The following is a 25170-nucleotide window of genomic DNA, read 5'->3' as shown; positions in this document are numbered from 1 at the left end:
CCATCGTTCCTTGTTTGAGCAAAATGGCGTCCGCCACAGAGGACGATGATGCTTGGTTGTACGGTGATAACGAGAAAACGGACGCTGGTGCAACGAATGAAAGGAGCAGTGATTCGAAGTCACAGGCGGATGATTCAACACATTTGCAAAATAAAGATGAATCGCAACAGGTACGGAAAACCTTTAGCTCCCGTCACCCAACTGGATGTGCCACGACCGCGCATGGGCCGGTTAGCACTAGGCTGCGCATTTAGACAGAACTCGGCGCAAAAGAAGCAACTTTGGCGAGCAGTATCTTTCGAACGGTGATCGAAATATGATTGTACGTGCTCTATGGTGTCAATAAAGGGGAAGTAGCACACTTTCCTTAGGCATCGCTCCTCCATCAGCTTCGATTGAACGCAACTGATTTGAATTGAAGGATTTGAATTGAAGGTGCCTCGATAAAAATGAATTTCTGCTAGTTAAGCAGCCCGCTCAAGTAACTTTGCGTGCATTTAACTTTAGCCAAAGTGGGTATGTACAAAGTAGTAACATTCGCAATCATTAGGAAAAGTTGTTTTTCTTGGCGTGGTTGGTGGGAGCACTGAGCGAAATGCATGATCTGAAATGATCCGCACTTCTGTCGACCATTTTATCAAACGGATGGAAGCTGTAAACAGCTAATAACAACGAAAAAAATGTTAGCGAAGACGCTATCGTAAGAGTCCGTATCAAGCGTTATTATTACTCAATTTTATTTTGTTTATTCGCCCTGAAACAATGTTCGGCTCGCCACGGCAACGTTCGCACTAATGAGCACATTCTAACGTTGCAATCTAATCCTTGGTGCTCTGTTCTGGACTATTTCTGGGCACAAGGCCCCAGGTTCGGATCCTGTCCGAGGTGGACTACGAAACCCGCACGTGTGCCCTTGTTTCTTAACTATTTAAAGTCAACTCGGACGTTTTGCATTGCGTCCGTGTGTGAATGACGAAAGGTGTCGAACCTGCGACTTCACGCATAGCTGAAGATGGCCATATTCGCGGCGGAGGAAAACACTCCATCTGCTTAATCCCTCAGATGTTGTTAAGGCAGTTTACGTAGTGAAGATGGCTGTTAGGGCCCACTGAAACAGACTTGTTTTGCTACCAAGTTGCCACAACTGGAGTCACGAAAAATCATGGAACATGAAGTGTCATTTTGACGAGGGGACTTGTGAAGATGTTGTCTCTGATCACATTCCCTGTTCTAAATTTTCTCAACAGTTCAGGCCTCCAACTTTTCCTTAACTTTTCAGTTTGGATTGCAACTGTAGTTGTGGTTCATAAGACGGCGTGGCACAGATTCGTTGTGTTGTTTGCTATGTTCTGACACATCGCTGAATCTATGTGTTGCTGTGCATGTGCTAGCCCGTTGGGAACAAACAAAACCTAGTGCTGTTCTAGAAGTGCATTGAGGGCAGTGAACTTTTTAGTATGCTGTGACCATGGTAGGAGTTCAGCACCTAATTATGGCAGTTGCATCTGGAAGGTGGTATAACCATTATTTCTAAGGAGCAAGTCTTCAGATACCTTTCTGTAGCTGACTTGTCAATATTTGTTCCTCTGTCAGAATGAGGAGCCATGCGGGCAGCGAGTGAAAGATTGTCAAAATTTGCATTGATAACAGTATCAGACGTTCTCCAAAGTCAAGTTCCTAATTATTAGATACTGGGTGTTCAAAGTTGAGCATTATGGTTGTGTTAAAGGGTCAGTCAACAGGCTCCGACTTTTCTTCTACATCCCCCAATGAAGTTCGGCAACTTGTAGAGTAGATTGCAACGATCACGTTTTCCGAATATTACAGCTCTGCACGCCGTGCAAGGCCTAAACAATTCACGCACAGTGACGCAAAGTCGCCAATCGGCGACTCGTTAAGCGCGCAGCTTGTCGATTGGTCTAAATAAGTCGACGAGGTAGGGAAAAAGGTGGTGAGGCCATATGAAAATTTGAAACCAGCTGAAACCAATGTTCTAACCCCTCTAACTTTCTTAGTATAGTAAGTATTCGCAAAATTCGTGTGGCAGCATGTTCACAAAGCAAAAGCATACATATTTCCCTTGGTAACGACTTTTGGACCACGGTGTTGTTTACTGGCCCTTTAAAAATCATCACTTGGAAGAACGTAAAAACCACCTTTGCAAATAAGGTATGTATTGGGAGTACTCAAAGGGATGCAATAATTGTTGCTGTCAGCTGCTCAAATAAAGAAGATTGTTTAATGAACTTTTTAGTAATTGCAGTAAAGGGGCATGTTTGTATTGAAATGTTGGAAGCAGTCACGTTTCTAAACAGTTTCATTTGGAAGAATTCTAGTATGTCTGTGCTCCGAGATATGCCACTGCAAAGTTTAATTGCAGTTTGCATGCAGGCCAGAAAGGATTGGAATACACGTTCTTCCTGATAAATTATCTACATATGATTTTCACGTCTATCCCAGCACTGAATTAAAAAAAGAACATAAAGCCTAATTTTAAACCTCCTGTGTATGAGTGTTGTTGCAGTGGCGTTGTGGTTAAGGCGCTCGGCTACTAACGCTAAGGTCACGCATTCAATCCTGGCCGCGGCAGTCACATTTTGGTGAAAGCGAAATGGTAGAAGCCCGTTACTGTACAATGTCAGTGCACGTTTAAGGACACCAGAGGGTCAAATTTTTCGAAGCCCACCACTACGGTTTCTCTTGTAATCACGTCGTGGTTTTGGGACACAAACCCCAGATAATATTATTACCCTGTGCATCACTTCCATTAGCGTTTACCTTTATTAAGCTTCGTATCTCCTTTTATAACATGACAAATCCAACTAAGTATTCAAGACAGCATTTTTGTTTCAGCTAGAATGTGCGACTCTTGCTGGCATGTGCAGCTGTGATCCTTATAAGAAAATATGTGGAGTTGAGCTCCAAAACTTGGTGATGTGCTGCTTGGCCCTGTTCATAATGCAGTAGTGTATGTATCCCTTCTTGCCTGTCTAATAAACCTAATTCATAACATCTGGGTTAGTGTTACACCTTTCTTTCAAACAATCTTTTGGCAACCACACAACAGAGTTTAAGGCTTTTGTGAGGAGCCATGCAGGCATGACAGCTATTGTGTGAAAAGGCAGTAAAGTTATTCTGCCATGCCTCAGACAGCAGAAACTTAGCACTGTGTTTATGTTCTTTGATGCTCTCTTGTATCACTATCGGCACACATTTTGTTCTATTTTGAATGCCTACCAACTAGTTCAACTTTCTGTTTTTCAAAGTTCAAATCATAACGCTGTCAGTAGAGAGGTTGAAGTTTGAGCTTGTTCACAGGTGAGAACTTTTGGAAGACTGCTGTACTATGGGACAACACATATCACATGCAGGCTTGGACTTGTAAGCTTTACTTCTAAATCTGTGCCCATGTGTCTTAATTGATTCCGTAGTTCAGCACATCTCCAAGAGTTACATTAATGTATGTGCATACTGTACATAAGAGATTATGTTATTAGCATGGTGAATTTCTTGATTGTGTTGTTTCTAGGCACTCTGCATAACCACACTGAAAGCAGCACCTTGCAACGTGAAGAAAATAGAAGGGTGTGTGAAATGTAGTCAGTCATTATTTGGTAATAGCACATTTGTAGATATTGTACTGTACATGCTCTCGTCTTTCCTGTGTAATCATGTTAACCATGATAGTGTTAATCTTAGTGGAGCCTTGTTAGAGGAATCTCTTGCGTCCTGTTTATATACGGCTACTCAGACTGCAGGTATAGTGTCTCTTGGCACAGAAACTGAAGCTTCAAAGTTAAATGTGCCCTCATCACCGGCTTTTCAGGATGACAGAGAAGCCGGTGAGCTCAGCTGTGAGGATGAGCAGGGGCAGCAGTCGGAGGAAGGTCCAGCCACGGACCCTGTGGAGGCCGATGGTGAAGCGAAAGGTCCAAGTTTCGAGGCTGACAAGAATGGCGACGCTGGAGACGGAGCGGATGAGGACGAGGATGATGACGACGATGACGACGACGATGTGCAGGTTTGATGTCCTGGAGCTGGCAAATGGGCCTGATGTGAAGTGTTGTATTCATCGTTCGTAGGCTGCTTGAAGTCGTTAATCAAGCTAAGATTGTATCAACCGTGTGACAGAAATTTATAGTGTCTGCATGCCTAGGGCTGGTAAAATGGAGCATGGTTCATAAAGTACTTGCTAGAATATTTAGCTTATAGCATACAAGGTTCATAAGAATTGGTGTGCTCTTTTTTGCTGATAAACTTTGACACCAATAGCATAAATATAGTATAGCACCACCTAGCTCATAAGCCTAATTTCGCATTTTCTGCCTCTGCGCCTGTGTCTCATAAAGTCTGAGATGTTTAGTTTGAAGTATTTGGGTGGACAAGCCCAGAGAAGCTTTACATACTTTCCTTATTGCCATTGTTCTTAATTACTATAGCATTTGTTTACATCGTCATGTGTACATGTGCCTTTGTTTACCACATTGTAAGTATGTCAACACATAAACTGCATTTGAGGTGTTTAAGCCTTTTGTTTTATCCCCACACGTACAATTGGTACAAGCCACTCAATTTTGTTTATACAGCATCAGTGAAGTTGGTCATAAATTTGCTTCATTTATTGCCCTCACCTTTTCTATTTTCATGTAATTTGTGTTTTACCTCATGATCAGTTGTAAAAAAGTCAGTAAGATGGGCTGCCTGTTTGTCTTACTCCTCCCTTTAAAAATCGGCCAATATGAAAGCATAGAGGTGGCCACAAGGTTCAAGGGTTTTGGTAGACTTGTTACTATACAAGATATATTTACACAAGTTTTGAGTCAAATAGGTTGCAACATTACGCACCTCATTCGTTCCATTAGAAGGCAGTGCTCTCAATTTCTGCTGGTTGCAAGAGGATCTATTTATGCACTTTGTATTCATCTCATAATTTAGAAACTATAAATAACACCTTCAATGCTTTCTTGAACTTCGTTACCCAGGTGCTTTGATGCAGTTTTCTAAAAAAATAAATTATGTGCCACTTCATTATTCACAAAATTCATAATTTGTATGAGGATATTGTAGGAATGTTTTATTAACCATGGGTCATGAGTAAATTAATATTTTTCCTTTAATTAGCCAGCAATGGTAGTGGAGATAATACAGATGAGGTATTTTTTTTACAACTGCTAAATAAGAGTTAGAAATCATTACAACGGGGGCCACATCTGACTTCTTTCTTCAGTGACCTGGTATTACACATGCGAGACCTCGTTAAGGGGGTGTATGGTAGGGTCAATCGACCAAAAATGCTATTTTCGGTTTCGTCAATAAAACATAACATGCACTCTGAGGAGCAAAGTCTTGTATTAGCGAACGTGTAGGAGTGCTTCAAGCCCTTCAAAAAATGGCACCCAAGACCGCACATTTCAAGGGCTGTGCAGGCTCTTTTATTGTTATTGTTTCTGCATGTATGCATTTTTTTATAATGACTATAACTAGATCGGTTGAATATATTCACTTCCTACTGTTTTCATGCTTTTGATTGCAGCTTTCTCTACCAAAATGCTTTTCAGTGGACTTATTGCTGTGTATTGTGAGCACATTCCGAGTGTTTTTAAACATACAATTGTGTTTTTCTTATGATCAGTTTTCCTGAAAATTTTCTGAACTTTATGTACTTTCTATAAAGCTATCCGACCGATTGAACTCAAATTTTCTCAGGTTTGAGCTGAATCCCTGCTAAATAGTATGAAAAAAAAAAGGAATAATTAGAACTTATGATTGTAATAATAAGTATAAATATAATTATTAATATAATATAACAATAATTGAAAAGTATCCTTCATGTAGTGTGATAATTGAGGGATATTCTTTTTTTGCGAGATAAATATAAAAGCTCGTTTTGATAAGTTTGTATTAGGACCAATGTAATTTTGAAAAAGTTTGCCAAATTTCAGGGTCCTACTGTGTTTGTTTTTTGAAAGAAACAAACATTTGATTTTGCTGTCCCAGTCTCAAATCAGATACTCAGCTAGAAGCAAGTAAGAAAAACTACATGGTCAAAATTGCACAGACTGGAGGCCACCAGTTCTCTTACTGAGCGTGCAAAGTTTCACATCGAAGTACGAAACAGTTCCTGAGATATAAAGCTGAAACGAGGACAGCCTGTTGCTTGGAATTTCGCACCATATGCGAAAAACAAGAAACTAATCCAGGAGGCGCCAGTGATAGATATCAGTTACAAGGTGATATGGTGTGATCCACTCGTGAAAGCACATGATAGCAATGGACTTTGTTTATTGTATGATCAATTAACGCCCAAAAAGCTCCACCTGCATCTAGTAGTATACTGAACTAATAACACGCTTACATTTTCGTGTTTATTCAAGATTATCGAGGATCTGTGCATGCTGTTCGCTCTGAGCAATCAATATTTCCACATTTGAAATAACGCTCAAGGCACAGTATGTGTGCCTGCTAAGTGAGACAGAGAATGCAAGTAGTAGGAAGAAGTATGTGTGGCTTTTCTTCCTAATATAACAAACATTTAGAGCACAGCTTTTAAGCACCCGTCCTGGCATCGAGCGGCATCGTCGTTGTTAGATGACGTCGGCATGACTGATAGAGCTAACGAGTATAAAAGAGAGCGAAGGCGGTGTCTGTCAATATCACGAGCCTCTGGTCGCTAACTTCGATTTCTTTCCTCTGTCACGGATGCTGGCACCTCAATTGGAGCTTGCGCGCATCCAGGGTTCACACGTGCACTGCGGCCTGCTTCACGTGTCGTAACGGGGCTGTCGATGTATTGCTTGTTTCACAACACAATGCAGAGGGTGGCGTGCATAGCACCTGACCGCTGGCAGTTTCTGTGGCATTATGTAAGGAATGTTACATTGCTACAACTGCAGATAGCCAGAACTTCAAATGCAATTGGCCTTGCCCCAAAACAAAGCTGCGCTCAGAATTTGTATTAGGTAGTGTTGTAAATTGCAGTTAATTTTTCCTCCCATCTTCTTGATTTCGTCGTTGAGATCACCAGTTCTCTCCCATGTTCAGTTGTTAGACAATGTATATTTTCTATTTCAGGCACTCTCGCATCATTGTTGATTGAAAGTGGGTCATAAATTTAAAATGCAGCTTAGGGATTGCTTCGTAGCTTACGTACAGTATTCATAGCACATACATCGCAACAGCTCTTATGCTCACAAGATTATCGTTCTACACTGCAAAATGATGATAATTGTTCGGCAAGTTTCCATTACCGCCTGCTGACACTAAACATAGCAGAACATGATTACCATAGGGAGTTTGCAAACATTAATGAATTACTGAGTAATTGGATTTTTCATAACTGACAATATCTTTGGTGCAAGTTGAACGAGGACACATAACACAAAAGAGCAGGATGGGCGCCGAAATTCTAACTAATTTTGTTCCACAACGGGAAGAAGATTTTATAGCACAAGCGAACCACAATGAGTGCGCACACATCACAGTTTTTCTTAACAACTAAGGAACTGCAACGTGCTGCTAAAGAAACTAATCTCTCTATCTTGAAGGGATAGTGAAGCTATGCTGATGCAGGTGTCGCCACTTTGCCTAATGTAATATGCCTTTATCACTTCTCTCTCCCTCTCTTCTTTTGCTCTGCTGATAAACTTTGCTTAAGTGAACTTTAAGGTAGCATCCAGACACCTTGAAATGCATTGCCATCAGGCTGTCAAAACCATTTTTTACATCAAGTTGGTGTTGTCTGGCCATGTCATGGAAATGTTCTTGCGACCTCGTCCTGTTTTTTCGTGTTATGTGTCCTTGTTCAATTTGTGCCAAAAGTATCATTACTTATGAACCAGTACCAACTAGCTCAAACCAAGATTCTGCTAGGACAAGATTTTTTGTTCAATGATTTCTTTCAAATTTTTTTTTCTGTTTGTGCTGGACACAGCCTGCTGGTCACCATATGTACTATGCTCCATCTCACAATTACCTAGCAGCACTTTCGAAGCCAGTATCATCACACAGTATATAATATAGTTCTGAATGTAACTGCATCATTATCAATGAGGTACAATGGTTCTAGCTGTGTTTCTTGCATGACACGTTACTGTTATATATGGTACTGTACATTCGGCCCTTTTCACATGCACTTCGCATCTCAAGAAATATTGCAGTGATTAGCAGCTTATAATCATAAAACTGCTACAATAACAAAGATGTACAGCAACATGGCAGTTCCCATTCAGCCCAGACTAGTCGTGCTTTTTACTGGCTTCCTGTCTGGACAGCAAGAAAAAAGGAGTGAAATCTGTCATTGCTTAGTCTCACCTAATGCTGTGAGCAAAGCTTGGGGTATCACTTTTATCATTTAGGTCAGTTGTTTGTTCTGATACTGCTAGGACTACAGAGGTGGTATCGAGGTCTGAAAGTTTTTTTTTTTTTTTTGTCAACTGAGCAGATGGCATGGCAACATTGATGATGCGAGATATCCTGAATGCCTTCATTGCTTTTTGTGCCAATTATTTTCTTTTCCTCTCAAGAACAGTATGTATTGGCCACTGAAAGTGTATCGACTGAGTTTCATCCAGTATTTTCCAAAAAAAGCATGGTTAGTAGCACTAAATGTGTTTGGTGCTGTCAATAAAGAATTCAGTGAAAGGGCCAGTATGAATGCTGTTATAAAAGGAACGGGATTCCTCTCTAACTACAGTGAACACACCCTTTACAAGTAAGTTTCTGAACATCAAAGCAACGAGAAGGTAGCATTTTTGAAGAGGTATTACACATTATGTTAACTGCAGGGAGCAAGTATAGGCAATGCAGGGAAGCCGATACCCAAGAGGCTACAAGCAGACGACGTGACGTGGACAAACATGCCTTGAGGATCTTTCGTCTTTGTTAGTGGCTTACAAGCTCTGAAGCTTCCACAATGCTGCAAGGTGCTACGGAGATGGAGTATAGTATGGGCCCTTTTGATGAGCTGTCATTTTCCTCAAACTTTGTGGCGTCTCGAATGAGATAGCCGCTCTAGGAATACACGGGCACAGTAGACGCGGTCAAAACGTACCAAACAACACACATTTATTTAATTACTTTCAAACGACAATATCGCCAGCTGAATTAATACATCAATTTTGATCAACAAGCTAAAACGGCTTCACACAATATTACAACACTCAACAGCATAACAAACACAAGGCAGCGTCACCAACGCTCAACTCGCCACGAGGGCCCATGGTGCGGTCTATCGCGGACCCACCGCAAGAGCTGACCGCTCGCTCCGACCGTCACACGCCAAAGAGGGCCCCTCAACTCTCATGTACCGCCAGGCGTCACTGCCGGTGCGACCGCACTAAGCATGATGATGATGGTGGTAATAAACGCTCGCGAGCACAACGCCACCTACCGCTTGATAGTTGTGACCCCTGAAATGCGTCCTATGCGCGAAACAAGTGCGCCACGAGGCGCAAAGGACTTTCTTACAGGGGGGTGTAAAGTAACACGTGATTGTAGTGCTTGCAACTGAGTGGATCTAGGATTTCTTGTATACAATACGTTTAATTTAAAGGTGAACATAATCGACAGAGATCTGCCTTGCTTGGTAAAAGTTATACGAATAAAACACAAATTGTCCAGCCACATCTGATCAATAGTTTTTAACAATAAAATGAAGAACTGACCCATTTGGTCTCCTTTTCATGGGTGACTTTCTGGACGGCAGTGAAGCTAGCGATTTTTTTTGTAATGGTGTCCCCCTCTCCACCGTTCTTGTTGCTGCGTTTTCTCTGCTAGTTCCGCATACCGTGTACATATTGTCAAGGGAATGGACACAAAGCAGGATCCCAGTTGTGGCTGGAGAGGTTGTTTTATTCGTATGGTCAGTCGAATAGGGTGATTTACGGTGTGTGCCATTTCCTGCTCGTTAAGATAGATGTGCTGGCCACATTTATGGGAAAAAACTCGGTCTGCCTTGCACTTCCTCACCACACGCAGGTGACAATACGAGACATCAAGACCTCCCCATACGCCAGCTATCCGGGACCAACGCAGACTGTCAACCTGAACATAAAGCGGGGGCCCCCGTTCACCAGCAACCTAGGTCCCGGCTCGGGGGTTCCGGGCGTGGGCAAGACCAAGGGCCTCGACATAGATGAGGTGGCGCTCATCAATGGCACATCCATTTACGAGTTCAACATTGAGTCCCTAGAGGACAAGCCGTGGCGCAAGCCAGGTGCCGACATCACCGACTATTTCAACTACGGCTTCAACGAGGACACCTGGAAAGTCTATTGCGACCGGCAGCGTAAGCTTCGGTCGGACAACAATGTGCCCATCAAGGTAAGCCCGCTTTTGTGCATTCTTGGTGTTTCCGTAGAAGTTTGTACAATAGTGGCTGACATGCTGTTTGATTTATCTGCATGCTAATCATTAGAAGTTCTGTGTAAAGCAGCAAAAGTCAAGTGTTATATTTTCCAACTCCGCATCTTGGGGCTAGCCTGGAACTCTCAATGATTGCTTCAGGAATCTAGGTGAACTTTGAACTATAGCTAGATAAGACATTATTTCTGTTGGCCTCTAGCAGAGGACAAAATAAAAAGAGAGAGAAAAGCAGGGTGCAGAAAAGAATATTGCGAAGGCATGAAATGCACAGGAGAAATGCTACACTATGTATTTAAGGTTCAGGATAGCCTGTTTATGGAATTAATGCTACTTGATGAAATGAACACAGCGCTGAAAATATGGTAGCTTGCCCTTTTTCCTGTGTCATTAAGTGCATTGTTCTTGTTCCTAACAAAGAAGGTTCTTTTGGAAAAATGGAGGAGTGGGGTGGTTGTATTTGCACAAGGGCATCTTCAACAAATTAGCTGTAGTTTCAACGAAGTATCGTTTGTCCTGCTCAATCGATGCCTGCCTGTGTATTCTTTGTGCGTAGTTCTCGTAAATTTTTTTTACTGTGTTTATACCCTTAAAACCCAAGAATATTTTGTGTACCGATGCCCCGTTGTGCGTTGATTTTTTACAAAAGAAAAAGCATACATAACACTAGTTGTCATTAACAATTACCGTCACGTAAAACTAACCCTGCACAATGCCTAATACTCCAGCATGAGCCTGCTAGAACTGCTTGTTAACACCGTCTGATTTTGGTCTGCCTTTGGCACTAACATTTACATTATGCATATTGTTCTGCTGACGTCTCGTTCCACTTACAGCATGTCTAGTGAATTTGCATTTTTGTGTGTCCGCAAAGTCTGTGTCATTTAGGAATCTTTTTTCTTTTTTTGTAATCAGGGGCACTAATAAATGTTTGCCCCCGGGAAGATTTGCGCTGCAGCCTTTCACGCAGTTGTATTTGTGGTTGTGGGGGAAACTTCTGTTCTTCGAGTGTGGGTAGTTTAACAACACATAAAAACACTTTTGAGCCAAGGGTGGTAAGGTGCCTTCTTTGTTAAGTGTACACACGGTGTGTTCCCCTTAACATTTAGCATACATTCAGATTGGATTGTGTAGGCAATAAAGGATTTGGTATACCAGAAGATTCTACATTCTGGATAATAAGAAAAACTCTTGTACTCAATGGCCAAAAGGGCTATGGTGACAGGAATGCCGTTGCATTCATACCCCACGTAGTGCAACTTCTGCGGCATAGGTGCAGAGTAGCCTCGATACTTTTGACAAATCCTTTACCTCTATGATCGCTATGATTTATCAGTCAGAATGTGCTCGAGTTTACAGGAGAAATTACTGCTGCCTTGCACTTTCATTTAAGGTGACCGTACTTGGAGTTCTGCAGGTTTGAATTTGTAGGGAGGAATCGACTTAACATGAGACGGCAATGACATAAATACTAGATGCATAAGAGTGTAGAATTTAATACCGGGCGTACTGCTGTAGATTCATCGTGGATAAGAGCACGACTAACGCAGACGAAGAAAAGAAGGGGATGCACAACACTGACCTTCGACTCAAGTTCTTCAGTTGAAAACTTTATTTGAAAGTCTACATTTTGTCGTGTGTCCTGTTCTTTTCTTCATCTGCATTGGTGGCATTGTTAGCCATGGTAGACGTAGGAGTGGGCGAGCTTAGGGAAATAAGGTAGAAGGGACATGCCTAAGGTCTTAAACTAAATTGAAAAAGTCTAGCAATAATTTCAATCGCAAATTCGCAGTGTGGTGTTGTGAAACAGAAAATGAACTGCTGTTGTGGGGAGTGCAGCTTTTATAAGGGAGAAGACAACGTAAACGTACAAAGGGTGGCATTCAAGTAACACTTCAGGAAGTACCTGAATCTGGTTGGAAGAAATTGTCCTCGCAGTCATTTGTTGAAGTGACTAGTAGTAAATAACGTAAAGCCAACTTGATTGCATTTCGTTGCAAAAGGAAATGCCACTGGGGAGGTTTTTCTTCTCCAAGTTGCAGAAAAAGTTGCCAGTGCTGCATCCTGGCTGCCCTGTGTAGGCACTACGTTAGCGAGTGTGGCTGCCCCCTAAAAGTGAGCAGTGGTGTGACTTGAGAGATTACCAGTGCAGCTGCTTGGAAGGCTTACTTTTGTTATGGCCTACTGAAGCTGTTTAATGATCGTGCAACCTCTGAAATAAGTAATTACTGACACACTAAAGAGGACCTTGCAAAGTTTCCATTTAAGTAGTCTACCTAGATTGCTTCAATGCCCGCCTTTACTCAAATTCATTTATCTTTCTCCAATACCGTAGCATGCTGCTTTCAAGTAGACACTGTGCAGGTTTTAATTCCTGGTTGAGGCAGCCACACTTTGATGGAGGCTGAAATGCAGAAAATACTTTTCTACTACTAGTACATGCAGAATGCTAGGCGGTGATAGTTACCTATTAGAAAACAGCTTTAGGGTCAGCCTAAAGGGACACTAAAAAGCAAAGTGATTTTTCGCGTATAGTAAAGTACAATTTCACAATCCTAAAGGCACCACTCTTACCGTGACACGACTCTGAGGAAAAGGGGGCAGATGTGCCCCCTTGAGATTTCAGCACCAAACACCGTAAAGTCATAGATTTTGAAGGTATCTACTACATCCTACATCGCTTCTAATCTATTAAAATTTCGTACGTTTTCATCTGCAGATGCCGTAGACCTAGCATACAAAGTTTCAAAAAATGTTATCTAGCCAACATGGCGAAAATTCGAAAAATACATTTTGAAATCTGTGATGCAGAGATTTCGGCGTGAAATTTAAAAATTAGACCTCGATTTTCTCCACTAATAATAAACTAATGATAGAGTTCTTAGGGTGCAGTTTGTAAATCTAAAGCAAGTGATTGTTTCTCTCTAGTGTCCCTTTAACTGCTATTAAAAGCTTTGATACGCTGCCATGAAACTGTCGCTTAGTTTTGACTCATCGGAGAAGGTTTATTTTACAGGCTCGCTATTGACCGTCTTACTGCTGATATTGCCTGCATATGTATGGTGGTATGTAGTGACTCCTCGTGCCAATATATTTTTTTTGATGGTCTCATTTGATGTGCTTTGACGCCTCGATTTCCGTGTTCTTTCGCTGACTAATCCACTTTGCACTTCCTGCACTTGCATGTGCCTATGCGTGTGTATGCTGTCCAGTGCTGTGAAAGCCCTTGTTGTGTTTTATGTCTGCACTACCCCTTCTTACCTGCTTTTAAAGTCATGTGCTATTTGCAACATTTTCCTTTTCTTTGTTTCTTGTAACCATATAACTTTCAACGTTAGAATGCCTGGTCATAGCAGCTGCCTGCCTCCTCTATTTGTTACGCTGGTTCCAGTTCTGCTGTCATATTGTATTGATGTAAACATCACATCATTTTTAACTGTAGTCTTTGCTGCTAATGTTACACTTGTGATAGCACGAAATCATAGCCTGGGCTTTTTTTTATTGTCTGTGGAAATCATAAGAGACCTTTCTATTGGCTCCCCTTGCAATTTTTAATTGTACTTAATGGTTCATGTTCGATCTGGAGCTGAGGCTACTGCCGTTTCCTGAACCTTATGAAATGGGCCTCTTCCACATTTGCTAAGCTCGCTTAGCCTACACTGTTCTTGGCCACTAAGCTGAACGTTAGCCACGTAAGTTTGCCTCTGTTGCTTTTCAGGCCCAGTTATTTCTTACGTTTACAAAGCTTGAACATAGGGACAATATCTACTCGCCTCTGAGGGGTATTTGTAGTCTTCATTGTGCAGTGCACCCTGCGATGGGGTTCTTTTGTTATTACGGTATGGAGATCGCGAGAGCCATAATACTTACTTGCCCGTGTAAGCTGTTAACAACAGTGCGACACTTTCGTTTATGGGGCCCTGAGGTTCCACCGCGGTGACGTACTCGTATGTTTGTGTGAGGAGCAGGTGGGTGCTCGTTGCCTGCAATGGCATGTTGACGATGATGGAGTTGTTGCTGTCCAAAAAAAAATGCTCACCTATGTCACCCTGTTTTCTGTGCATGACAAGTGGTCACTTGACATTGCTAACACCAGCATTGTGACCATTGCTTATGCTGTGAACGTGTGGAACGTGTTGCTCGTATCCTTGTCGGATAGGGATGTCATCAGGCATCTGTGACTGTTGAATTGTTAGACGTGATCACTCAAATACATTAGCACGCCTTCATAAGCTTTATCAAAGTAGAATGAAGTGATTTTTTTTATTACTTTGTAAGGTTATTATACATGCCTGACGGTTTCACGCCTACTAAAATTGATGCCTGATTTATGGTGCACTTTGATCTTAGACGATGTTGCTACTGTTCTGGTGACTGATGGAAGTTGAAGATTATTTACTGCTAGATACATCCTTAAATGGCAGTGTTTTTAAAGACTTCTTGGCTTTTGTTCACAATGTGGTGCACCAGTTAGAAGCCATTGTCGTATCATTCTATATGGCCATCAAATCAAATCTGAATGGCAGATTTTTTTTCCACATCTGGCCTGCTACCAAGATGTCACTTAGGGACTCAACGGGCATATGCATTGAGCAACATCGAAGTCACATTTTTGGGTGTGGTGAGCGCACGTCAACCTTCGATTGTGTGTAGTTGGGTCATTTAATAAGTGCTGAAATACTGGAAATGCAACACACAAGGCATTGATTGCTCTCTGCAAATGTAGTGGCATGTAGGCATGAATTATTTTCACAGCCTCTCCGCAACACATGGCACACTCTGTGCTCGGCCAAGTGCCCCTGTCATGCTAGTGCCAAGTTGTGTAAGACACAGTGTCACATTTTCTTGTACGTAATTCACTGCTCATCGTCATGTAACGTCGTACAGCATGCAAGATCTTTACAACAATATAAGTAAGCATTGTCAGGAAGTGAGGGTGACGAATATTGATGCCAGTTTTGTTATTCAAAGAGTGAATGCATTATGTCACTGTCAAACAGAGCACACATATCTTGAGGCATGCCTAAATATATTTGCTGATTAGAACTCCTGAAGTGAAACTGGTTGGGACATGCTTATTTGATTTGCCAAAATATTGCTTGAGAGTTCCTACTTAATTAATGTTCATGTCTTTGTCAGTGCTCTGCATGCCTTTATGACTTTTTTTCTCGGTGTTACCAGAACAGACGGTTGTACGTGCCCACTGAGAAATTAAAAGCATTTTCTCACAGTTCCTGCTTACTTGTTTACTTCTATCTTGCAATGATTTAGCAGAGTATATTGTAAATAATTAAATTATTGCACTGTTTTCATTTTCAGAGGGGTTTCCTTTCGCGCATGATAAAGGCTAAAAATTACTAGCAACGTGGGCCTCTCTTAGCATCCCTCTTTTAGCGTTGTCGCAAAATGGTGTTAAGCCACCGAGCCAACTTTTAAGTGCATTGTGTTTATTAATATACAGCTGTCATCCTAGCTATTGACATATGCCAGTTTCTAATGCTCTCCATATTTGGAAGAAGAAACAAAATCCAGAGCAAAGCGCCATTCTAGTGAACAGTGGGAAGTAGTGTTCACGCATAAAAATACCCCCCGACTCGCCTTCTCTTGGCAACATTGGCAGCTATATGGTGTTAACACTCACTGTAGATGCGGAAAAATACGAGTTTGTTTTCCATGTCTGTTAATACCGATTCAGTCGATTCGACTACACCAAATAGTGAGCTGTAAACACATTCACAAATCCTCTTAGACTTGAAACTTTTAAACTCCTTTGTTAAGTGGAGGGCAGTGTTGCCTTTCTATTGAAGCAGTTGGGACAGTTAAAAATACGTTTTGTCCTGAGCCATAAATTTTCAGGTTGACTATAGGTTTAATATAAGATTCCAGCCAATACGTGCATATTCTAGTTGTGGCCTAACAAGGAAGGCGGACAAGAGAAGTGAGATCATAATGGGAGCAGATTAAATGAGTCTGTGGCTTAGAGAAAAAAAGCTAGGTTACTAACATTACATGAAAATTTCAAGCAAAACTGCGATTCGTCCTAGTTAGAACATATCCATCTTGAATTTTTTGCGCAAGCACATGGGGAACACAGTAGAGAACACAAACAGGTGCAATCGAAAACATTCACTTAATACTTCTCGTCTCTGCGCACTCTGGTCACCAAAAAACATCTACACTGCGCACATATCACAACTAACGATCACAAGTACATTGAACAATAGACAGGAGTGAAATTTCTTTCACCAGTAAGGCTACCGAAGGGTGGCTAACACTTTTATCTTTCTGCTTGTCTATGAGATAGGCTTCTATTAATTCTCTTGGAGTCCTGTTTTGATTACTGTATACAAAGGTAGTAAAGTAAAACAAGGAGGGCATGCGCACTCATTGCAATGCATTGCTAATGTGTGTTGGGTGTGTGTGGTAAATGTGTGTGCACCCGTTTGTGCTCTGGGTGTTTCTGTGCCCTTGTGCGAAACATTCAAGATGAAAATTTTAAGACGGTTTAAATCAGGTTTACGAGAAATATTTTTTGCGAACTTGGTTACAGTAAAGATTCTAGTGGTAGTCTGTATGACAGTGGCTTTAAAATTGTCAGTACGCAATGAACCTGTGTTAAGTTTATATTTCGGGAATAAAAACTTGGCGTGAAGCAGGTAGCTTGCGAATATGGATTGTTAGATAGGTTAAGCTCAGTTTACACACAGGTAGTAGTGATGGCTTACTCATTGTAATGTAAAGGATCCTAATAGGTGGTGAGTACGGTAGTGGCTCGAAAATTGTCGAAAAGCATTGCTGCAGATAGCTTGGCAACTTCTGCTTTGTTCGAGTTGTATAGTACTGTCCTCTAGTGGGCGGGCGACGGTGGGGACATACGGAACGGTTTGCCAAGTAGCTGAGTGTTTGTGAAACGCGGGAATGGTGGGGAGAGGCCGGGAAGTGTTTGACCGAGAATGTGGCCTCTAGGATTGGCGGACGGGGAGGAACGAAGTGTATTTGGGCGATGCCCAACTGGCCTGGCAGCAGCAGAGGCAGCAGCAGCAGCAGCAGCAGCAAGGGACCCTTCCCCCTGAACCTCTGCTGCCGCAGGTTCCCATCCCTCCGGTAAACGAGAACAGCAAGTACACAGGCGTGGTCATAGGCGTCCCTCCGCCCCCACTGGGCGGCAAGAAGGCAGGACCCCCACCGGGGCGCAAGATGTCCGGCAGCATCGACGTCATTGGCGGCGGCGCCCCGTCCTTGCCAAGCCGGCGACCGGGCGCCGCCAAGGAAGGGGTCATTCAGGTGCGCTGCTCTCCTCCTCCTCTTTCCCTTCCCCTCTTACACCTCCTTCTTTTGCAGACCTTTTTCTTCCACGCTTGTCGCACCCGGTGCTTCCATATCCTTCTCTCCTTAGTTTGCTAACCGATCACTTTCGTTGCAGTTTGTTGCTAGGCTGTCGGCACATTTGTTTGAAGCACAAACATGTTCCCAGAAGGACAGGAAATTGAGCTAGTTGGCAGGTGTTTTTCTTGATAAAGGAATAAAGGTTGGGCATGCAGGCACAGGACATGCAGGAGAAGAGAATGGAACAACACAGACACCGATCATCTACTCAAATGGCATTCATTGGTGGCAACTAAGGCGGGCACACAAAACTTACCTTGCATTTCTATGAACTTAGTTTGCATAGAGAGGAAATTAAATGTATAAACAGCTCTTCATCCCATGATTCCACATGTGTGCTGGTCTGACAGGTGGCACTCCATACCTGAGCATGTAAGGTTTGTGTCTGTCTACTTTTCCACCACTGGGCACCCTTTCAGTTGGTAGTAAATGTTTGTGTTGTCTCAGTCCCTTTATCATGTTTGTAGGTCCACTCTCGTGCCTGATACATACACATTCACCCTAATCGAATCATGTGTGCAGAATAGCTTTCTATATGAACTTAGCAATGTTACAGATGGGTTGGCAGTGCTAGGATTCATGGATAAGTAGGCTTACGCGAAGTTGAAATCGGCAATGGGAAGCTCTTGATTTCAACAGCTGTAATTTGCTGCATTTTGGTTGCACATTAAAAGAACTACAGGGGGTCAAAATTCAATCTGTACCCCTCTGCATGAGGGATCAGTTATTTAGGGGCTTTGTTAACCAACACTTAATTACGATAAATTTTTTGTGGCCATGAGTTCTTACACGTGCCGGTAGCTCATGTCTGCCCCGTGGCACTAGAACACGTCCTGTCCTGGTTACGATGCCGAAGAGCAGAAAAAAAAAAAATGCTGCTTATGAGAGGTGTCTGGCAAAAAAAACCTGACTCCAGCATTAATTGCTGTGTAAGCATAGTAGTTTTTCAGGTCACCTAATTGAAAATAGTAGGCTTTGATGGAAGGGCTTTGGTGACATCTGATTTTCATGTGACATTGTTCTTTTTTAGTAGCTGGTTGTTGAAGACTTGTGCTATAGGGGTTCGAGGGTAGGCAGATAAGAAAACTTGCGGGGCATAGGATACAGTCCATCAATGTTAGACAGATTATTTTGGCAATTTCTGGGAGCGGCCTTTATGCAGTGGTAAGGATAAAATAGGCTCGTGATTATTGTAGACACAGCTGAGAGCTTAGAGGTCCCGTATGTGCCGGTAAGCTGCAGAAGGATATGATTCAGTTCATTTCAATTTATTGTAACTGTTTGTGCATGTTGGAGGTGATTTGCTGTATTCAGGAGAATAGATAGGAACTTCTTCGAAAAAGATAATAGTTGTCTTTGAATATGAATAGTGTATGTTGGAAATCTGAGCTACTTTGTTGTTCACACTCTCCTACTTTGACGTACATTATATCGTTGTCTTTATTGTCTTACTACAGTGAAATTGATGTCCTGAAAGCTCTTTTTATTTCATTTCATGTCCTCTCTTAATTGCACCCTTATCTTGCTTTATATATTATTAGCCTTCCTGCAGTTCTCTTTTCCTCTTTTCTCCTCTCTTCAGCTCTTACTAACGTACGTCAAATTTTAACAAAAATAGTTGTATCTCACTTTGAAAGACACATCATATGTTGTGAATTATATTGTTGCTCGTTAAACACAAACATTTGTGGCTTGAGGTAGCTTTCTTTTCAAATAACATCCTGTTATTATGTGATATGTTTGATGAATGCATGGTGAAATGTGCCAATAACATTATTTGTTTTACCTTACACAGAGTCATACAAAAAGCTCATATTTTTTTTTTTTATAGTACACACATTCATACTAAGTAAAGAGCTCAGGCGGCTCTAAAGACTTGCAAAAGGAAACTATTTTTTTACAATCTATGTAAAACTTATGTTTAGGATTTTAAATCGTATCTTTAATTTTGTCTGTCATGTTTTTGTTATGTTTATTTTTTACTGTGACATTCTTGTTATTTCTATGCTTTCTTGCTTAGCAGATATGTACTCAGGCACTGAGAATTTTTGTTATTTCTTCTAATAAACAAAAAGTATGAAGTTTTGTTTCATCAATTTTTATTCATAGAGACGCTAGAGAATTCGCTTTAGTATCCTACTTTTAGCAATATTACGAAGATTCAAATGTTTTGTGTGTATTTGTACTAGGGTCATTCCATGCCAAATCAACCAGCGTGTTTTCAGCTGTCATTGATCTAGCTGAAAAAGTTTCAAAATGTCTGTTGGCATTCAAAGCTCATTCTGCTTGTTTACTTTCATTGCAAGCATCTTTTGCACATTTCGGTGACATTTTAGTATGCTTTCTCTCTGACCAAGCTAGAGGTTGCTGAAAAAACTTTATTTCACTATCACTTTGATGAACACACTTGGCAGGTTTCTTCCGTCACTGTCACGTTTCGTATGTTTTATGCATGAGTGCTGGGGACAAACATGGCTGAAACAGGCACGAAACCAGTCAGCTACATACATCTGTTGCACGAATGGTCCTCGTGATAACACCGTCTCGCTTTCTGCGCCTGGTGCCTGAAGTCGTTAGCTTCTCAAGTAGAGAGGAAACATCCTGTCCGTCTTCATTTCGTTGAGCGAAAGAGCATGAAGGTTAGCGGGGGGGGGGGGGGGGAGCAGCAGCTGCGAAATTTCAGCAAAATAGGGCAGTTGTGAGCCTTTACGTGCGCCCTATCCATCAATAGGCAGCTTATATTCCCTTGTACATTTTGTGCTTTCACTGCTTACTGTGGAGACGACGGACATCACGAAAGCCATTTTGCTTCTTGGAGTGGCTATATTCCCATGCACCTTGGTTTTGTAGGGTTACGTGTCATCAGGTATAAATGTGCTAGCTGCTAGCCCTACATTGCAATTCCCATGCACCTCGGTTTTGTAGGGTTACGTGACATCAGGTATAAATGTGCTAGCTGCTAGCCCTACATTGCGTAACACTACACTTTTAAAGACGATAGTCTTTTTTGGGGACCCTCAACGAAAAAATTTTCGTCTGTCTGTTCGTCTGTCTGTCTGTACATTTCTCTGTTTGTCCACCCTAATGATACCTCAAATGGCACCAAAACGGCCAATCCCATCCGCAGCGCCCACCAATATTGCTCAAGGTTTAGCGTTCATAGTTGTGTGATTGTCAATTAAAAAAGCAAATATTAAGCATACCTGAGGCGCCATAACAACATGTCTATGTTTTGTATGTCTGCCTTTATACCAGAAAAGGCACACACAAGTAACTCTAAGGACTGTAGCGTGTAACGCGCTGCACTGACAGTGCGAGGCGATGCTCAAGAAGGTGTCTCCAACGCTTTGCTACGACGGCATGGTAGTGACACCTGCCCGTCGCTTTGCATTCTACACATTATCACCTCCGTGACTGGCGCACATCTTTCTCCGCGGTCGCGCACGCCTTCGTTTTCGAAGATAACTGCCAGATGGCGCTTGTGTCTAACGTGCCTAGATGCGCTTGTTCGCCTCCGCTACACGCTCGAGGCACTCTAACGCAGCGCCTTTAGAATACCATTCACCGATTTTCTTGCGCAGAACATAAAATAAATGTTTCGTTCATTCTCTCCAGTCTTTCGACGACATTTACAGTGTAACATGTAGGTTCTGGCCAATTTTTTTGCTTCCATAACATTCATTGCTTCACCCTTGTGGTGAAAGTGCGATTTTTTTTAAGGTATGTTACTTGATGCAGTCATTAGGGGATTTTAGCTTGTACGCATAGTTCTTTATACGTTACTGTGTTACTGGATGCTGGATAGAACCTGCACATGTCTGGGTCTTTGCGGAAATCTCTCAAATCCACCTTGGTTTGTGGAAACCAGCGATATCCACATTGCCCAGACTCCAGACGTCGAGTCAAATAAGCTGAAGTGCGAGCACCAATAGCGATTACATTGTTTCAGCCGGATTACTAATGGCTTGGAATATCGAAGCCGTAAGCGTGGGAGCCCCCCAACAGGCTGAATAGGTGGCACCATCTAGCAGAGCTAAAATGAATTGGGCAATCACAAAATTGTTATTGCAAGAACATCGTGCATTGTAAGCCTGGTGTAAAAACTGGGCAGTGGCCTTATTACAAATAAGTTACCTTTTTAATCAATTTCACCTAAAAAACATTACTCGTAAGCCAACCTGCTCATGACTGTGGATGCACAAAGTGTCACAAGACGTCAATACTATCGTTGCAGTAATTTTGTATTTCTTCACTCTTCTGTGCATACGTCAATATTGTACACAATAAAAAAAACATCTTGTGATTTGGCCACAATGGTGATTCAATTCTATTCAAGTTAAATATAGTTTAAATGAAGTTAGCATCACCATTTATGGTTTGCAAAAATGTAAAGGTATACCTTTATGACTTACATAAACGTTTATGTATGGGAAGCTAAAACGTTGAAAAACATGCATTCCGGTAAGATGGTAAATTTAAACCGGTATCTGGTAACAGGTTAACGTAAAGAACTACACGTACAAGCTAAAAGCACTAATTTAGGCAGCGTTTATGGCCAACAAAGGATGTGACAAGGCTACCGAAATAATCAATGATTTGAATGCTCATTTGCAATTGGCACCAGTAGAAAGGCACAGAAATGCTGTATATAATTTTCTTTTTTTTTTCTTGCAGTGTAGGAATATTGTTTAGGATAAAATAGGGAGTTGTATAGCCGAGTCAGGTGCAATGAGTTTTTGAACACCAACAAGCAGGTAGACCTTTTTTTGGCTATATTCATGATTATTGTGAAAATGTCAAATGATTTGTAATGGAATGACCCGCTAGTGTACGTGCACTTTATTGCAGTTTCATTCAATTGGCAGCTGCATAAACTTAACAATGTTGTTGCAAAGATATGAGCTAAGTTGCCTGTCAAGTATTGTGCCTTCTTTTCTATACTTGTTCTGTAAATTAATTACTTGTACCTTTTCAAGAATAAAGTTGACTGATTCATGGAAAACTTTTAAGTTCGCTTTTTCTTCACCATCTTTTTTTACACGTCACTTTTCTTTTACCTCCATCAGTTTCAGGCCTATGTCAGTTGCAAATGATGTCAGGTGACTGACTCAGCAGAGACCTTGACCAACTGCACATTTTGACAGCAGTGATATTTAGCTTGGCATTCAGTGTGGTCATTTATCTCAAAGGCTTTCGGAATGCTATTGTCTTTTTAAAGCTGCCAGCAGGAAATGCCTGGTACTTGAAGCACATTCATACTCTTCATTACCGTATACTTGCAGTTAGTTATTCAATCGTGAATGTTATGAAAGAATGTGGCATAGCCCTGTGGCTTGAAGTGATGAAGTCCAAGCTCCAGTTTCTTTTAAACAGGTCAGCTGTGATAATTAGCTGTTTGTCTTGTGAATGACTCGTTAAATGAGTCCGCTCAAGCTCTAAGGTGAAATATTTCTACCGTGTAGATAGTCAGAATAGAATTAAATTACACTATTCTTGCTTAAGGTCATTGCAGTTTTGTAGCACTTGGCTTCACTTTTCTGTTTTGTTGTGTGTTTATATTTTTCCTTTTCAAAAAATAACACCCAATCTGTTTCCCCCCACCCATGTTTCACCAAGTCTCCCTCAGCACCACACTTGCACAGTCGTGCCTCGTTCTTTCTTCTCTGTTGTTCGTGTGATCACAACCCTCATGTGGTCATATCTTTTTTCCTCTGTTGAACCTGCCAGTGTCCTCTGGATTATGGATTGAACAGAAACTGCACTACCCTGGGGACAAAAGCTACAGACTGGAATTGTTTCGAGAGAAAAGGGGAAGAAAAGTCAGAGGCTAATTGCAAGCTGTGTCTGAGCCTACAGACAAGAATTGAGAGCTGCAGTATAAGTCTGCGCACTCCAGTGCAGGCTGGAGTGCTCAGAAGTTAGGCATGTTCACGGCATCTATGGTTTGTTACCTTTTGTTCCCAGCTGTAGTACATTTACACTGCTGTACGCTCTGCACACCTGCGGCATTGAGCTCCCCTTTGCCGAACGGATTGCAGGTGATTGGCTCCGGAGACCAGCCCCTGGGTGGCATCACCCTTCCACCGACACACATGCCACCACCTGGCTACATGGGCATGGGCCTAGAAGGTCTCGGTGTGCCGCCGCCCATTCCAGGCATGATCCCCGGTATTCCACCACCGGGATACGAGACTGGTGCCTTCCCACCACCACGGTTCACACATCCACCGCCACCATTGCCAGGAAGCACCGGTGGCGGGCCCGGCGGAGACCGTGGCTCGTCTTACGGTGATGATGGCCGCTCGTCCTATTACAACGGTGCCAGTGGGTATGGCCAGTCGTATGGGGACGACGGCGGAGGCAGTGGCGGCGGATCCTGGTCGGGCCGGGAACGCAGCGAGCGCAGCCATGGCGAGCGAGGTGATCGTGGCGAACGAGAACGCGATCGGGAACGCGAAAGGCCCTCGTCGCGCCGGGACTACGACGACGAGGAGCGGCGTGAGTCACGGCGCTACCGCGAGTACTACCGCGAGCGGGAGCGAGAACGCGACAGGGACCGGGAGCGTGACCGGAGAGAGCGAGGAGGTGGCGGGGAGGACGAGTACGAGGAGACATCGTCGTCGTCACGCTACGAACGGCGGCATCGCGAGCACCGTGGAGACAAAGAGGAGCGAGAAAGGCATCGGTCATCACGCCGCCGCCACCACCGTGGAGGTGATGACGAAGAGGAGGAAGAAAGGCGCTCGTCTAAGCACAAGCACAAGCGGTCCAAGAAAGAGCGGCCACCTGTCGAAGAGGTCGAGGTGCCGTCTAGCGAGGCCGGTGGTGTGCTTGATGCTGGTGGTGATGAGTCGAAGGCTGACTGACATTCTACGCTGTACGGTGAAAGTGTACAGGTTGGGCCAAATGGTGTGAGGGGAAGGGTGCAGCAGGCAGAACATTCGGACGTGCTTCGAGAAGGCAGCACCCAAAGACATGCGGAGAGATCCTCGCAGTACAGCAGTCTGCTTCGAATGCTGTAGCATAGTGGCTAGCACAAAGCAATGAAGATGGGGCATGATTGCCAGTGATGTGTTAGTCTATGATTTGCCTCAACAGCTATTGTTGCCCTAACCACCTGTGCTTGTTTGAGGGAACTTGCACGAAATGCTATGGCCACCACAAAATTCTCTTGGACATAATGTACAGAACAACCAGGAGTAAGTCTTTAGCTAGTTGATCGGGTTAAGGCTGAAACGCTGGGCTCAGTAAACTGTCATATTGGCTGCTTCTCCTTCATTTTGTTCAAGCTTCCTCTGCCATACACGTGCTTAGCGCTTGTTAGTAAGAGCAGCAGCACTTGTTGTACTAAAATAAGAAGACATTTTTACCAGTAATTACATGCGTAGCAACATACAAAGGCAGCATCTGCTTGGTTCTTGCTGG

The 25170-nt window shown here is 42.7% G+C and overlaps 1 protein-coding gene across 3 annotated transcripts; it reads left to right on the top strand.

Moving 5' to 3' along the window:
• The first annotated feature begins 1 nt into the window (after window position 1).
• On the top strand, window positions 2–25023 carry Fip1 (Factor interacting with poly(A) polymerase 1). 3 transcript variants are annotated; one of them, XM_037421841.2, is made up of 5 exons: window positions 2–170; window positions 3827–4021; window positions 9976–10320; window positions 17326–17643; window positions 23784–25023. In XM_037421841.2, the coding sequence occupies exons 1-5, from the start codon at window positions 24–26 to the stop codon at window positions 24609–24611; spliced, it is 1833 nt and encodes a 610-aa protein (XP_037277738.2). In that variant the 5' UTR covers window positions 2–23; the 3' UTR covers window positions 24612–25023. The 3 variants fall into 3 exon arrangements, with proteins under 3 accessions (XP_037277738.2, XP_075743115.1, XP_075743116.1); XM_075887000.1 differs by having other exon boundaries at window positions 3–170; window positions 17449–17643; XM_075887001.1 differs by lacking the exon at window positions 17326–17643 and having other exon boundaries at window positions 3–170.
• Window positions 25024–25170: the final 147 nt, after the last annotated feature.

This window comes from Rhipicephalus microplus, chromosome 2, assembly GCF_043290135.1.
Source record: "Rhipicephalus microplus isolate Deutch F79 chromosome 2, USDA_Rmic, whole genome shotgun sequence".
In the NCBI taxonomy this organism is placed as follows: domain Eukaryota; kingdom Metazoa; phylum Arthropoda; class Arachnida; order Ixodida; family Ixodidae; genus Rhipicephalus; species Rhipicephalus microplus.
Note: the sequence above shows the minus strand (reverse complement) of the source record. Positions and strands in the feature narration are given on the sequence as shown.